We start from the raw sequence: 16,767 nt of genomic DNA, 5'->3' as shown, positions 1-16,767 counted from the left end.
TGGGCACCTCAATGTGAAATTGGATTATTTCCCAAAATAAATAATAATCACACCCTTGTGAAGTGAGGGGCGCGTGCGTCTATTACTCCAATATGCGCATGCATAAAGTGAATGGCACATTGAGTGGCAAAGTGAGTTTAACATTGTTTAACGTCATTTAATGCAATAAAATATGACATGTGTGAAGTGAGGGGCACTCAATTATTGACCTTATACCAAACTTGAAACATACCTTTAGGTACGTCACCACGATGACCTTCATTGTGGTTTCTGGTCTCTCGAACGTCATACCTCTCACTCAGGCAACCCAGCTGGGGTGATCGAGTCCAAATTCCACTAAATATGACATAAATTAAAACATCAAAACATTAAACGCCATTGACATTGAAAGAAAGATTAATGGCATATGTAGATGAGCAAATCAGCTAACCATTCACAGGCAACAGCCAGGCACTGATTGGCCAGTATGAGATGATGTATTATTATGATAAGATCGCCCCTCACTTCACACGGGTGTGATTTTTTATTTTAGTTGTAGAGGGCAAGTATAATGTTTTAAAGCATATTTGTCTCATTAGCCAGGGATCCTTGGGAACAGGTCCAAGTATTGTATCTCGAGTATTACACAATGTCTGACATCTCTCTACCAGCCATATATATACGGGTGTCCCCTGTGGCACAATCGTTATGCGATGCTCAACCAATGGCACATCTCCCACCCAATCACAATTTGCGTCCTCACTTTTCCGTCTTCAATGTTTGTGTTTATACAAACCCAGAAAGCTGGGTATTTTCCCTCAAACAAAAAGGAAGTAATGTAACTGAAATAAGCTGTAGAAACACTACAACTAAACAGGATTGATGAGGAGTATATGAATAATAAAGTTGTTGCTGTTACATTCTGAGCTGGTTTAAGTGAGCTAGAAGTATAAGGGCTCTTCCTTTGTATATAGTGCACAGATAATGATTTTAAAAGGTGAATGTTTTGAATCCAAGGAATGATAACGCAGTCCTTCCACACTTTTGTCAGTGCACCTTTAGTCTCTGTGAGGTCTGTCTTGGTTTATAATGGGCTAGAATCTGAAGCAAGATGAAGCAGTTGATGATCAGGAACAGCAGACCAGCCAGCCAGATCATCAGCAATGTGTTGTAGCCCTCAAACTCCAGCAGGTAAGCCAGCCCCAACCACACACCTTGGCCAGTGAACCACAGAACCAACAATGCAATTCCCTGCTTTGGTGACAGACTGAGCTGAGGTATGAGAAGAGGAAGCAGGCACAGGTACCAGAGGAAGTATTGTGACGTGCAGACTTTGTTGAATGAGACAAACATGGCAGTGTGCAGGAAGCAGCAGAGAGCCAGGTCCGTGTGGTACACCCAGGACACCAGCAACACAAGACCCAGCTGAGGCAGGAACACTGCAAGGCCCAGCCACACGCTCCAACCACTGTCCGCAGTGAGGTAAAGCATGTAGAAGTAGGGGGAGAAGTTGTGTCTGGTGTCCCGTCTTGTCAGGTGGTACAGGTAGGTCTCACGGAGGAACTCCCAACCATATATGTGATAGAAGAGTGCAGTAAAGCCACAGAACACTGCTCCTGACACAGCGATGAACAGGAACAACTCTTGGTTGAGGAAGCTTCCGATGAACCCCAGTGCTCTCTTCCACCTAGTCTCTGTCCTCTCCTCTCCTCTGGGCGCTGGGGTTCGCAAGGCCAGAGCGATGGGCAGAGCATATGTAACAGGGTAAATCTTCATGTGGACAGAGAGGCCGTAAAGTAGAGCCGCACACGTCAGTTGCTTCCGTTCCATACAAAGCAGTGTACCCAGCACCAGAGCAGACAGGATCGATTCTGCGTTACCTCGACTGGACACTCCCATGGGCAGGGGGTTGAAGAGCCATAGAGAACAGATGCAACATGCCCGGCGGGAGTCCACGCCTCGCAGATAGAGGAGATGGAAGATTAGGAAGCCTGAAAGTACATCACAGAGGATGAAGAGGATCTTGCCAAATACGGGGCTGAGGTAGATGTTGGGAGTCAGTAACCAGGCTAGAAGAGGGGTGTAGCGGTACGTTGATCTGTTGTAGGGAGACTTGCCCTCAGTAATGAACCTGGCAGCGTCCGTGAACACATGGTAGTCAATATCTGTGTATTTCACAGCCATGGTTCTGTCCTGGAAGTCTCCATAAAACACCAGACCTAGCCTCACAGCCAGCGAAGAGATTAAAATAACATGTTTATGCATCAGTCTCTCCATTACACAGTGAGGTTTACGAGTCAATGAAGTCATCAATGTGATGTTATGTTAGGCCTATATTCATAACCAAAAAGAACGGTTGATGAACTAACAAATTATATGGATCTAGAGATCCACATGGACATATTATGATTCTAATGTGGATCTCGGATTTCATGTGACCACCCTGTGACACCAGTCATCTATAACATCCATCATCAGTGACGTATGACTCCAAATTTGGGCAGTTTTTAGCCGATCACAGCCCCATTGATGATGTCGATACGACACATTTCTATGCACAACAGTGACAAGAAAACTACCCCAAAGGAGTGGGTACTTCATAATTATTATAGGGACAAACAAACTGTGGTTTCTTCATAGTCTTAGTTACATACAATTGAGCCATGTAAGGAGAGTTCTGGATAGATGAAAATGAAAATGTCTCCAGCCACTGGACAGAGGGACAGTAAGTGATCAACTTGAACTTCATCAACTTGACAAGTGGTGAAACAATCTCCAAGCCCTATAGGGAAGCACTGCAAAATGATGGCGAGCAAGAATATTGGAAAGTGTCTAGTAAGCATAAAGTCACATGCACCGAGATTGTGGACACCTAGTGGGTCCTAGCCTAGGCGTACAAGAAACTGAACTGGATTGACAACTAAAGCCCTAACCACACCAAAGGGTCACCATTGGGTCCAAACGGTTGCAAGCTGACAGTGGGCTCCCCTTCACTCAAGAGAAGAAGATCAGTTGATGTGAAGTGAACTATGAATCTAATTTACTGCAACAATTTACAATTTAGGCATTTAGCAGACGCTCTTAATCCAGAGCGATTTACATTAATCAAGAACAAAAAAAGCATGGGAATACATCACATAAAAACATTTATCATGAAACATGCGTAAGCTAATAAAGTAACAGTGGAATATCTATATAATTAAACTATACATATAAACTACTATGCTATACATATGTACTATGACGTGCTATGACTACATACAATGCAATTATAGTGCTGTCTTCATAGCATGGTATAAGTCTGTGTCAAATTCTATCTAAGTCTACAGAAATGCTATCTAAGGGGATGGGATGGGGTAAGTGCTATGGGCCATGATGGAGTCTGAAAAGGTGGGTTTTCAGACTACGGCGGGAGATTGGGAGTGATGCTGCAGTTCATTCTGTGGCAGCGTAACAGTCAGTATGCATTTGCAATGCCATGCCCAACACATTACAGCAGGGCTCGAAATTAAAAATTGTATTTGGGGGCACTGGTGCTACCAATTTCGAGCACCAGAAAACACTTAGGAGCACCTAGCCCTGGTCCAGTACAAATAATAATAAATAAAATGCATGGTAGGCCACGGCACCACCAGACCCAGAAAGTGTCCAGGTTTTGAGTAGAGTTATCCATCCAGTTATCACTCACCCAATATTTCTTGCTGCGACGTGGGGTCAGCTGGTGAGCTAATCAGGCTATCCATTTAAAATTCTGGCAGAAAACGTGTACCGTAGCCTTAATGAATAAAGCCTATTATTTATCAAAATATCTACACTTTAGCATTCACAAATACATTCGACGAATTCATTCACAGCAGCACACTTGACAAAATTAAAGTAAAACTTCATTCAAAAACTAGAACAAAATGTGGGGCACAGTGCACACAATTTCACAGGTGTGGTTAAGTACGCTGCCCCAACTTTAGCCTAAGAAGTCTCCTAGATGTATTTTATCGATTTTAACATTTAGTCTTAGTAGACTTCATTTCCATGAGGGTGGGCGTACACCAGCTGAAACCTTAGGGCTCCGAACAAAACATGTACAAATGCAAAATATAAGATGCTTACCCTGATGCTCCAAATGTTAGAGAGGTCTGCGGGGTGCTCGTGTAATGTATTACTCCGTAGTTTTCAATACAGAAGTGTTTTAATACCGTTTGTGACCGAACGCCATTTGGCCCCCTCGTTTACTTCCTGTTTACGTTTAGCGTAATTCCGGCATTCACCGGATGCTCTCCCCCACTACCGCCATGTATGTCCATTGGGAACTTCCGACACAAACGGGATTACATATTTTCTTTATTGAAAACTACGGGCAGCGGGCTAATACATTTCTTGCCGCAGGCCCCTCTAATATATTTGTAAATTGTGATGAAAACCTGAACCTACCCTTTATGCTCCTGAGGAGGCTGTCTCGAGTCTCCACTCCAATATAGACATGGTCCCCAAGAAATACACTGGCGGCTGCTCCGAGTAGCTACTTAGACAAGTACCGCACTCGACACTTAGGCCTACTAGGCCTAGGGAATAGCCTGGCCTACAATTAACGTAATGTTTAAGAGATTAAGAAAGACAAATAATAATAATAATAATAGTAGACTACATTTGCCTGAGGCGGGGCCAACTTCACTACAGTTGTCATTCAGCCAGTCCAGAGCAAATCATAGGTAAGCCAGTCAACTAGGCGGGCTCATGGGCGGGCTTGCCAACGGCGCATGCTCAGTCATTTCAGTTGACTCTCTGATAGTAGATGGTTTTGCTGCGAATCAATGTTACGTCCTGATTATATTATGGACGAGTTTCAGACCGCAGAAGAGGTAAGCAGGAGGCATGGGGCACAATATTTTTTAATCTATTTGTGTAGAATCTGCAGCATCATTGTTATCTCTGAGTCTGACCAGTTCAACGTTACAGACTGACTGACTGACTGAGGGAAAGAGATTATAGATTGGTAGGATTCTGTTCTGCAGAACACAATCTGATCTGAACTGTTTTGCTTTTAATTAATACAGACTGCGTTTGTGGTGGACGAAGTGAGCGCAGTAATAAAAGAGGTAGGAATACCAGTTTTATTGTTTTCTGGCTTGTCTGCTGTAGAGCAAATAGCCAGCTTCTTCGCAGATGAGTAAGGCTGGGACCGAGGCTAAATAGCCAGTGGCTAACACAAGTTTAACAACAATGGTTGCTATAGCAACCGTGTCTGTGCCAAATCGCAGACAGACTCTTATTCATTCCTGGACATAAAATGACATACGGGTAATTAAATGGTGTGTGCTGAGTCACTTGTACTTGCAGCTCTGTGTGTAACTTGTTGGACAAGGATGAATTACTAGATCTTTTGTTGAATTATCCCTCAAGTCAGTAGAAGGAGCCATTGGAGGAAATGCTTATCAACACAGCAGAGTCAATCAGTGGACTTCCAATGTAGTGGAGCAGTGCCTCAGTCAACTCAGTAAACTTGGAAAGCCATTCAAATATGTTGGTATGTTGGATCCTGACAGTAAAATGCATTGATGGCTTTTGTGACCTGCAGTCATCATTACAGTGTATAATGATTGTGTTTATATCCTTCACACAGTAACCTGTATCATCATGCAGAAAAATGGGGCAGGTCTACAAACAGCCAGCTCATGCTTCTGGGACAACTCCACTGATGGTATGATAATGCACATGTATCATTTCAGTCTCATCATTTGTGCTCCAAAGTTAAATTGCAATAGTTGTTTGCTGAATGAATAATGTACGATTCTCTCTTCCACTAATGTGTGTTGCACTCAACAGGTAGCTGTACAGTACGATGGGAGAACAAGTCTATGTACTGCATCGTCAGTGTGTTTGGACTCGCCATTTAAAAACGCACCTGCAGTGTTTTATGAAGACCAATATTCCATGTCCAATACTTGAATTAAATGTTTTGTCCATATGTTTATTCATTTGTATTGTCTTTGGTATTGTATTGAACAAAGACTTACAGACTACAGTTAGTTACACATGCTATAACAAATTGTAATGCTTGTTTATAGCAAGTTTTATTTACATGTGATGTGATATTACATAATGGTGCATGTACACAATTTCTTGAAGCAACAAATATCGTCTCTATGCCCAACAGCAGAGATCCCACATTTAATTCAAACTTAAAATTTCCAAAAGTCAATATAGTCCATATTCATTCACTAACAATCTTGTATCTAAACAAAGCCTTTTCCACAACATTTAAGACTGCAACAGTATTTAACAGTAAACCTTGGTTTGCAGTGAAAACAAGGCACCATTCACCATTTTAAGATATATGTGATTAAGTAACAGTTCATTTCTGATTCAGGAAAGCTTTAAAATACACAACCTACAATTTGAAAACATAAATAGGCATGAGGCAACAGATAACGCAATAAGGCATAGCAGTGGGTGTGGTTTTCTGGTGTCACAAAACACTCCAAGGAACAGCAATGTCCGTGATTATGTGACTAATGTTTAGAGTACCAGTAGGGGCAAAAGTGATGCAGTTGTGCCAGAAACAGAGAGAGATAGTGCTGCACTGTTGCCTGCTAATGAGGGGGAGAGGGGAGTTGCACCCATACATTTAAAAAAATATTTATATAAATTATTTTAAGGCTAGAATCAAGCCATCCAGGATCCTGGTGAACCATGACCATAAAACCTTAGCCCACTGCTATACAGTATAATTTCCTCAATGGGACTTCACACAATGAGAAAGGACAGGTAAAGATAAACCATGTTCTACAACAAAGCAAAAATAATTCATAATTTGATGTCCAAAGGTGCAACTAAATCAGCAGGGTTACAATAAGACACAAATAACCAACATGACACAAGTGGTCCTTAGTTTAAGACATATCAAATGCCATCAATTTCAGACAAAGAGTTACATATTCAGACTCAAGGAGTGCAATCATAAAGCTGCTTCATAAGGAATGAATTGAAAACAACAAAACAAGTGGCAAGAGGTACCCGCTCTGTACTGCTAAAAGTAGTTTTTTTAAAAGAAAGAAAAAAGTTGGTGCCTTGATGGCACACCTGGTACTAAGAGCATATGAATAAGACTAGCTTTGGACGACTGACAAGAGATTTGGATGGTATAGTCCTTTATACTAGTACGGTACTAAGTTTAGGCATGGTGTGGTCATGGTTGGATAGTCAAGTTTTGATGGAGGGCATTATGCCGGGCCTGCCCGACGGGTTTCACGTCCTTTGTAGGGGGACATCTATTTGCACTCAGTGCTACAATGTAGCGTTCTTGACATGTGCATAACCTGCACCCCTTCAGCTCAACATGGTCTCAAAGAGTGCTGTTGAAAGTCTAACCAAGGCAGGACTGCAACATTGCATCAACAACCGATCAGTGTGCCACTATGAAAAGGTGAAGGACTTTTCAAATATCTAGTGGAAACCACAACAGTTGTATGACAAAGTATAAATTAGGCTCAGTTCAAGGCTCTCCCTGTCCCTAGTGGCAAAACTCATCTGAGAACAATGTCATCAATGCTATGGCACCATTATTAATGAATTAAATTAAAATAATGCTTACTGGCCACAATACATATTGTCTGCATAAGCGATTTAATTTCATGCCATTTAATGTGATAAATATAAACTCTCAGAATGACAGTGAGCCAATGAGCAATGGCAAAAACAGTGCAAGCACAGACAGTAGTGTTTCAAAATAAAGCATTAAAAACAACTTTTCCTTATAATGTAATAAATCTCATGACAAAATGGCACTTTTCCCTTTCAAACAGTAGTGTTCATCTGTACCCACATTTGTGTAATGAAATGCTGGCTACAGGGGAAAGAAATATTTGTGGACTATTGAAATTTTGATGACACATAGTTTCCATTTGGTGACAAACAAATCTATCTGCCTGCATACATGGACTTTCAGTGAAATTACATTCATGTTGAATTTATTCTTAAAAAATATATATATGTACAGTTTACTTTGCATTACCAATGCAAATACTCCCTATTTACACATGACAGTTTGTTGTACTCTTCCAACTTTTCAGTGGAGAAACAAGAGAAGAGATGGGAAATTCCACTCAGAGATTAGCTCAGATCAGTCACTGTCACTGTCATCCTGATACTTGGCAGTTGCTTTGATAGCACGGCCATTTTGTAAAGGCATTTCTTCGTAATCACTCCTTCAAAGAGAAAGAAAATGGGTTTAGGTGTGTTCTACCATCAAAACCGTATGCAATGGGGATGCACAAAAACTACCAAAACATACTGTATTAACACCCTGAGCGGCATAAACAGAGTTCTCCGTCCTATCAAATAGTAACGCCCAGCGCTCAGGACAGAGATTAAAACTCCTTCAGCGCTCAGGACAGAGATTAAAACTCCTTCAGTGCCACATGACGCCTTTGGACGCCTCCCCCTGGTGGCCATAGATTGCCAATGGCGCCTTTCAGATTTCGAAAATTCGTCTAATCTGGTGTTCAGGTGATGATATGCACATTACATGCACAATAGAATTACAAATTCTCTCTTTTATTTATAATGGGCCAAAACTGGTATCCACCTGGTGGCACTGAGATTTATTGATATCAAAACCGATCGCATCGCTCCACAGGCTGGAAACGTCTGTTGGGCAACATTCAATGTCCTTTCCGGTTGGGACGTCATCCAAAATGTTCCCCCCCCCATTTAGCCGATCAGATCGAAAATCTTAAAACGTTTATAACTCTTGATCTAATCATTCCGTCCAATTCTAAGCATAAATTATGTTTTAGACGGGCCATCGAAGTCGCATCGCTAGTCGCGTTAATCATACCTCCCGTTGTTGTCGATCGCCTCTGGGGTGTTTTGGCTACATCTAGCTACTTCAGCTACATCCGGGATAGCGCCTGGTGCGTCGCTAAATGTGCTCTGTTGCTGTAAATCGCTGGGCGCTCTGATTTAATGGTCCTAAATACCCCCGGGCGTTCGTAGTGTTTTTACCCACATCCACATAATCTGTAAGTGTGTGTGTGTGTGTGTGTGTCTGTGTGTTATTTATTTTTATTTGTTTTACTTAATACTGTACACTCACCCATATATAACTTCATCATCGGAGTCGTTAAGCATGGAGAAAGCAGGGTTATCCTTCAACTGGGAATCTGGGACACAAAACTCAAAATGGTTAATTTACGGTTCTAAATTTATGCAGCAGGAAAAATAAATCTTCCAACGATGAAGAATAAAACTTACCATATAGGGCATTTTTCGAGGGGGAATACACAAATGCTAATGTGTACAAATAAAAGTTGAGCAGGCCATAGAATGATAAGAATTCTGCAGGTATGTCTAGAGTTAAGGAACAATCAAATTCAACAGGTAAAGAGAAATAAATGAGCATCTATCGTCATAGGAAATCACTGGTAAAATAAATGGTACATTTATGTAGCGTTTTTATCCACACGCACACACACACACACACACACACACACACGAGGACCCCCCCCCCCCCCCCAAAAGGACCCCTCAGGTCCTTTGGGAATCTCTGCGTTAAAAGGATATAGTTCTGGTAATGGGTAGACAATTCAGACACAAAATTATCTTGCAGGGCCTTGGCGCCAAACCTCAGGTAGAGTATGACCATGCTAGGGAAAGAATGGGACAGGGATTATAGGACCAATTTGACCGGACAGACAGACAGACAGACAGCTAGCTCATCAAGAACTTAAAATAGTGATATAACATTGACTTCTGTAGCTTGGTAGTTCTAAGAACTTCGAAATGCACCTTATTATGAGGACCACAAATGTCAGGGCTGTCAAAAACTTCAGGCGGAGATCTGGTGGTACAAAGGACAGCACACATTGAGCTCGTTATAGCAATGAGAGAAGAGCCTTATCAACATGGACGTGTGTGTGTGTGTGTGTGTGTGTGTGTGTGTGTGTGTCACACAGGGTTACCCGAGTAAGGCATGTTCTTGAGCTCAGAACAAGCTCTAACAATCAGGAAGATCAGGTAGAGAATGTAGAGGATCACTACAATCAGGAAGAAGATCTTCATGCCCTTAAGAGTAAACATGGGAAGTTGATTTGACCATAGAAAATATGAGGATCATCTAACTGTTAAGTCAAACCATCTGCATCATTAAGCGACTCACCTGAAAATTGGCTATATCCACTTTGTATTGGTAGGTTGGATCTTGGAGTTCATTGACCCTGTAAATCCAGAATACGGGAGAATCATTTCACCTGTAAACAACAGGCAACAACAACTAATACATGGACAGATTGTGAAAATATTGAAAAAATAAAACAATACAAGATTGTTTTCTTTCTTCAATATTGTCATAATCTGTGCATAAGACTTACGTTTGCCATATTCCCAGCGTGACAGACGACAGCCACAGGAGACCAACAATGACCAGCTTAGGCAAGTAGAATGTCAGGCATTTCCTTTCACCCTGTGCAAAGATAATAAATCAAGTAAATAAATGGGGTGGAAAGTAAGTCAATAGTTCATGGCATCTTTATCAACAGTAAGAGGAATGGAGTAAGGTTCCGGTGGAGATTATAATGGACCCACCTGGACCCTGATGCCATGGTAAACACAGAGCCAAAATAGGAGCAGGGCACACAGAAAGAGAGCCTGGAAGAAAGCATCCAACGTGCCAGGAAACCAACTGTTCACCAGGAATGACAGCGGGAAGAATGGATCTGAACAGGAAAAGGAATAGAATTAGGGCTTCGAACTGGTGTGAGAAACCGAACCGAAAATAAACAATATTTTACTAGGAGTGAAAATGGAAAAGTAATGATCTTTATATGTTCTGAACATAAACGGTAATTTGTAATTTTGTATCTCTAACTAATGTTATTTCTTTCGTTCCTATTAGTTTGCATTGCACAGACCTCTGTTACCAATACCTATCATAACAATCTAACCCCACCGAGACCTGTACACTTTTGTACAGGCGAGGTTCAGAATGGTTGTGAGCAATCCATAAACTCAACCCTCGTTGACAATACTCAAACTTACCATTGTAAAGCAGAAGCAAAGGCAGCAAGACAGACATCCACTTCTGCTCTATCCCCCAATCCCTCATGGAAAACTTCCTCAGTGAATGAGCAAACAAACACTGCAACATACAGACATATCAAAACAATTATATGCACATACAATACATGTAATATGAATATGTACACACAGTCACACACACACACACACACACACACACACAGAGCTATATTGGCCTATTATTGTGCTTCATTTTAGGCTCACCTAACCCTCTATCTTTCACCCAATCACCTTAACACTGATCAATAAGATGTTATTTTAATGATTGAGGGGTCAATAGAAAGTAACGCTATCATAAGAAGATGTTCTATTTTTCTTTCGAATAAAATGAAAAACTCAGAATAGCTGGCCTGGCAGATACGTGCAAACAGTTTTCCCTGTATGTATGTTTAGTAACGGAGTCAATAAAAATGCCATTTATCCTCTTACCGTGACCATGAAGGTTAAAACCACAAAGACAAACCGGAACCAGATCTCAACTTGAGAGAAGGTAGGATTGTACATTTTCCACTGTGAAGTGAGAATACAGGTAGAGAGCAGGAGAAAGTGAATGTGAAAATGTGAGTTTATGCAATCTCTAGAGCCGTCCCATGCAGAAGCAGAATGACAGCCCTCTCAGATAACTTAAGTTAAGATACGTTTGAAACCATCTCCTGCAAGTGTGTGGATTCTGTTCCTTACCGCAAAGTTAACTTTGATGTCATAGGTGATGTTTTCTAGACCTTTAAAGCTGACCTTGACCTGGTACTGCGTGTAGTTCAGGTAGCCCAGGTGGAGCACAATGATCTCATCACATTTCTGTGTGGAGGGAGAAACACAGCCACAATGTAGTGTTACTAGTGTAGTGAATTCTGAGTTTGTAACGTTGTATGAAACATTATTGTCAAGTGGCCATCTGAAATGGATATATATTTACATTTTGCGCACATTTCTGCACCAACTGCATGTTGAACACAAAAAAGGAGTTGCCATTTTGGGTTAACGTAAAAATAAATAAAGCAGATGATGCGCTATTGCGTTGTGAACTTGTAGATCAGCCATTTGCATCATACGTTGACATAAACAGTGCTTAATGAGTTAACATTGTACATGACCTGGTATACCATATATATCCATCTCTCCACAGCATGGTGGCTGACCCCTCACTGATACATTAATACTTGGTTTGGTTGGTAGACTGATAGTGGGATGGGTGGGTTGCTGACTAAAGGTCTGTACACACTGGGGGGGGGGGTGTTCATTTTGTGCAATTAATTCACATTAATTGAAACACTTGTTTGTATTATGAGTACATGCACACTGAGCGTAATAATTATAATGAGGCTATGAAGCAATGTAGTAATTTTTCTAAACAAGGTTGATTTGTCCGCGCAAATAAAATCAGCTACTTTTATCAATGGAGGCATCACCAAAATAAAGGTTTGATTGAAGATTTGACGCATTTTCATAGTTTATTCACATCACTCCTGTTGTGTAATGACCTTAACACTTACAGTGTCACAATGCAGCATTCTCGACTTCTGGTGGATGTCGTTGTTGAGGGGCATGACTGGCACATGACTGGCATCCTGCAACACCCCATTCAGCTCAACATTGATCTCAAAGTGCTGCTGGAAGTCCACCACTAACCAAGACAGGACCACAACAACAACATGGCACCAACAACTGATCAATGTGCTGTAACTCACAACTATATGGTCTAATATGGTGGTTTAAATCCGTATCCGTTATGTATTTGGTGGTCTTTGACTCTTACCATTGCTGTGTTCAACCTGCATTAGACAGGTAAGCCATAGCTGTTGATTGTACGTGGTAAGGGGAGGAGACTTTAGCTCGAAGGGCCCAGTCTGAAACAACAAATGTATGCGGTAGTCATTTTAAAATATGCACAGGTGCAGAAAGCCCGAGCTGAAATGGTTCAATCAAAGTCTTATAATCTGAATTCAAAAACCTTTGTCAGATTGTGTTATTTCTGAGTTAATTTCTGAGTTCAATACCAAATTACAAGCTTGAATGGGGACCTGAAAAGATGGCTATAATAGTAAAACAATATTATAAAGGTTCTCCCACAGATCAAGACATAGGAAAAACAGACGATCCGGGCACTCAAAGGTAAAAAGAGGAATAACCTAACTATACGGCAACTGCCAACATGTTTCGATCATGCAAGGTCTTCATTAGGACGACTGAGGACCGGTCCATGACTGCATGGACAAAATGTATTCCTACTGTTCTAAAAACAGAACACATTTAACACATTCCTTACCATTGTGGCAATTTAGAATTTTCTTCCTTTTATCATCTTACCTTAATTGAGTGATTCTTTACAAGCAGTTTATCACCACTGTGCTCTTGCTCAGAAATTATCTGAGGACCTGCATCATGGGGCATACACAAATACAATGTGTAAGCATTTGGAATACAAGAATGCTTGCCCCGGGTCAAATCCGGCACCCTCAAGAACTGCCACCAACAGTATTCGTAAACATAACCTCAGTAATACAATACCTAAAACAAACCTTATTCCTAAACGTATTTACTTAACCTCTTAAATGATGCCAAAACTTCAATGTATTCATAACCATAACCTCAGAAAAACAAATACAAGAACCGCTGGGGGCGAGCGATCGTGTAAAGTAAATGGTGGCGAGTGTGTTTTGGTGTCTTCTTCCAGGAGAACATTGACAATGAGCACATACTGTATCAAAGCTCATGAAAGATGGTAATACTTGGCTTAACAGCCCTATAGTCTTAAAGATTGAGCACTTTCATTTTGTTTTTGCTTAAATACTTGATGAAAAATGAATCAGTGAGTAAAAAAAGAAAGAAACGATTCATATGGAAAGCAGACACGATCATGGTGTCAAGGGAAGTCTGTATAGCTATAGTCTGTATCAGTCCACTCCTTAAAAACAGCATCTGGAATCAGGCCGAATGACTCATTTTGAGTCATTTATGATGTATTTGGACGCATGCCTTTGCCTTATAGTTGGTATTGATCTAGCCCCATATGTGCCCTCTCCCTAGCCCCATATGTGCCTAGGGAGAGGGCACATATGGGGCTAGTATTGATCACGTTTTTCTCACTTACCAGCAATACCAATGAAGACTGTGAGGCCAAAGCAGATCAGGAAAACGACAAAGACCAAGACAAAATGTCTTTTGGAGAGTGTGTAAAGTCGCATGGGGGCCAATCTGTTCGAGGGAGAAAGAAGTCATTGACCACAGACTGTTGATAAACAAACACACGAAGACAAACACGTCACCAACCAGACAACACCCACCCAAGCAGCGCACACTCCACAGTACACGCACACAGAAGGGCAACAGTAGATTGTAGATGTTATTATCTATCTATCGATCTATCTATCTATCTATCCATTTACTACACAAGTACCTAACCACCTGCCTGAAGTGAAAACTACAGGGTGTACTGTGCATCCGTCAACACTGCTAGCTGCCATGTTAAATTATGGTAATGTTAGCCAGCACCAGCAGATGGTAGCCGCTGCGAAGAAAGCAACGCACAGATTCCGCTCCCATCAGATCGCCAGGGTGGCCAAACTAAAGCATGTAAACAACAACACTTACAACTCCATGCCGATGGACGCTCACTCGGTACAGTGAGAGAAGAGGCAAATAAATACACAGACAGCAGTGAAATCCACATCCGCATACATCAGCCCTGCGACAACTGGAATGCAACGTCATCAGGTGGGGAGGGGCTACAGTCACGTGGTAACTAGTGCGTGTGTGCGTGTGTGTGTGTGTGTGCGTTACTTCGCCGTACGATGGTGTCGGTCGAGTGCCGTAAATAGCCGATCTACAAGCTCAGAAATTTTAACCCACGTTAAATAGCCTACTGTATATTACCCTATATATCGTTGAATTGCCACTTACACGACACGAGATTGCAATGTAATCACTCAAATCAAATCAAATGCATGCAAGACATAGACATGTGCAAGTGCAACTATAAGAACTAAGATATGTTTTAATAGCCTATACTTTCGTTCATTTATTTTGCTCAGCTGATTAAAAATAGCAACACTTGTTGCCTTCGGTATGATAGGCCTAAAATAATGGGTTCGGCTTCGGCTCATTAAACATAAGTGGCCGTGTCCACAATCCACATGCAGGCACATTGAAATGGCAATGATTTAGAACCTACAGTGCTGCAGACTGCAGTGCAGCGAAAATCTGGTATTTTTGCATTTGTTGACAACTGGTATTCTGTTACGGTTTTCTCATGTTCTTGTATTAGGCCAGTCTTGAAGGCCACATGCAGGACTCAGGAGGTTCTGAAACAAAACGTCTTGCTCGTACGTGTGTCAAAAACAAAAAGGTCCAGTCAGTGCCACAGCCACGCGTCATACGTTACAATGACCTCTCCTCACTGGTCTTAGCACCATTAATAGCAACAAAACACATAGGCTATTGTGTAAATTGGCATTTTCTGTAAACCGATTTTCGGTTCCATGCAGTAGGCCTATTCATTTTACCGTTGCATTATTAGGCCCTTGACCAAATTAGCATAGTGTACACACACACACACACACACACACACACACACACACACACACACACACACACACACACACGAGACCTACATACCTGTAAAACCGATCATCGCGGTACGGTGTCAAGTCCTCCTTCAGTTCTTTATAGGCTTCCTGTATCTTCTTACAAAAATATTTAAATTCACTGTAGAGCGGATTTTCCAAACCAGAGTAGTCGGTATCCATTATAGCATATACCGAATGTCAGTCGGATGATTGAAAATGGCGATGGTCAATAATCCGCAGCCCTTTACAAAACGTTCTCTTTTGATTGTTTCCTTGTTCAAATGAAAGTGCAGGCGAAGCCGTTTTGTTTGTGTCGCTTTTCAAAGAAAAAGCATCAAAAAACGGAAAGAGGGGGGCGGAGGACATCACAGGCAGACGAGTAGGAGCATCACGTGACTACACTCCAGCACCAAGGACAGAGACACAGTGGAGGACGCCCAATGTGTAGCCTCAGATGGCAATCTGTTGCCGTTGGTTTTTAGTTACACCAGTGTAATACTCCTGCTCAGACCTGTTCATGTCAAAAACCTCCACATTTATATGACAATATTTTGTGGCAACGTCCGTTGTTAAAAATGTTTCAAATCTTGTATAAGCCTGCGATTTCTTTAAAATAGCAGACATATAACCTCACATGTTACATTGCAAGCTTATAGATTTGCATTCAAATAGCCAAAAGTCGTTAACCACCTGGAGTCTCTCAAGGACCCCTGGGAGTCCCCCTTGGCACAGATGGCTATCTGTTGCTATTGATTATTTTTTATTTCTAACTCCATTATACAGTGTGAGTGTATAATAGTATAATACAGTGGTTTACAATTGTACCGACACTCTAATTTAACTAATTTATAATACAAATAGTGTCACTGATAGAAAGAGTCCTATTGCACACTTTACACTTTACAGGGACAGGTGCATATAGGACAAAGTCTCCCACACACACACCGTATTCACCTATAAATGTTTTATTGAATACAGACCATTTTAGTCCAACTAAACTTCATCGGGTAGGCTATTAATTTGAAATCCAAATCAAAAGTCATTTGGGCCGAAATGTTGTTCTGTATTCAATAAAACATAAAATTATAGACAGTGTGGCAGACTTCTTCCTCTTTGCAAACGGAAGTTTATGTTAAGGGATTAATGTTAAGGA

At 41.3% G+C, this 16,767-nt stretch overlaps 3 protein-coding genes across 5 annotated transcripts; 1 reads left to right on the top strand and 2 right to left on the bottom strand.

Annotated features, from left to right (window-relative positions):
* Positions 1-1,026: 1,026 nt before the first annotated feature.
* LOC308334655 (GPI mannosyltransferase 1-like) lies at positions 1,027-2,256 on the bottom strand (the record flags this gene model as incomplete). The annotated part of the gene is made up of 1 exon (XM_080791460.1): positions 1,027-2,256. The coding sequence occupies one exon, from the start codon at positions 2,254-2,256 to the stop codon at positions 1,027-1,029; it is 1,230 nt and encodes a 409-aa protein (XP_080647586.1).
* A 2,509-nt stretch (positions 2,257-4,765) lies between these two features.
* Positions 4,766-5,907, top strand: dynlt1b (dynein light chain Tctex-type 1b). 2 transcript variants are annotated; one of them, XM_080790483.1, is made up of 5 exons: positions 4,784-4,835; positions 5,031-5,072; positions 5,377-5,500; positions 5,597-5,674; positions 5,800-5,907. In XM_080790483.1, exons 1-5 carry the CDS (start codon positions 4,788-4,790, stop codon positions 5,868-5,870), a joined length of 363 nt encoding a protein of 120 aa, XP_080646609.1. In that variant the 5' UTR covers positions 4,784-4,787; the 3' UTR covers positions 5,871-5,907. The 2 variants fall into 2 exon arrangements, with proteins under 2 accessions (XP_080646610.1, XP_080646609.1); XM_080790484.1 differs by lacking the exon at positions 5,031-5,072 and having other exon boundaries at positions 4,766-4,835.
* A 202-nt stretch (positions 5,908-6,109) lies between these two features.
* tmem181 (transmembrane protein 181) lies at positions 6,110-15,906 on the bottom strand. 2 transcript variants are annotated; one of them, XM_080790473.1, is made up of 17 exons: positions 15,664-15,906; positions 14,141-14,244; positions 13,357-13,424; positions 12,806-12,896; positions 12,543-12,673; positions 11,731-11,847; positions 11,479-11,559; positions 11,011-11,110; positions 10,558-10,688; positions 10,344-10,435; positions 10,133-10,190; positions 9,936-10,038; positions 9,763-9,814; positions 9,538-9,620; positions 9,229-9,318; positions 9,071-9,137; positions 6,110-8,180 (listed from the first exon to the last, which is right to left on the bottom strand). In XM_080790473.1, exons 1-17 carry the CDS (start codon positions 15,792-15,794, stop codon positions 8,096-8,098), a joined length of 1,584 nt encoding a protein of 527 aa, XP_080646599.1. In that variant the 5' UTR covers positions 15,795-15,906; the 3' UTR covers positions 6,110-8,095. The 2 variants fall into 2 exon arrangements, with proteins under 2 accessions (XP_080646599.1, XP_080646600.1); XM_080790474.1 differs by lacking the exon at positions 15,664-15,906 and adding an exon at positions 14,641-14,760.
* Positions 15,907-16,767: the final 861 nt, after the last annotated feature.

This window comes from Protomyctophum bolini, assembly GCF_963924005.1.
Source record: "Protomyctophum bolini genome assembly, chromosome: 19".
In the NCBI taxonomy this organism is placed as follows: Eukaryota; Metazoa; Chordata; class Actinopteri; order Myctophiformes; family Myctophidae; genus Protomyctophum; species Protomyctophum bolini.
This window is presented reverse-complemented; position numbering and strand designations above follow the sequence as displayed.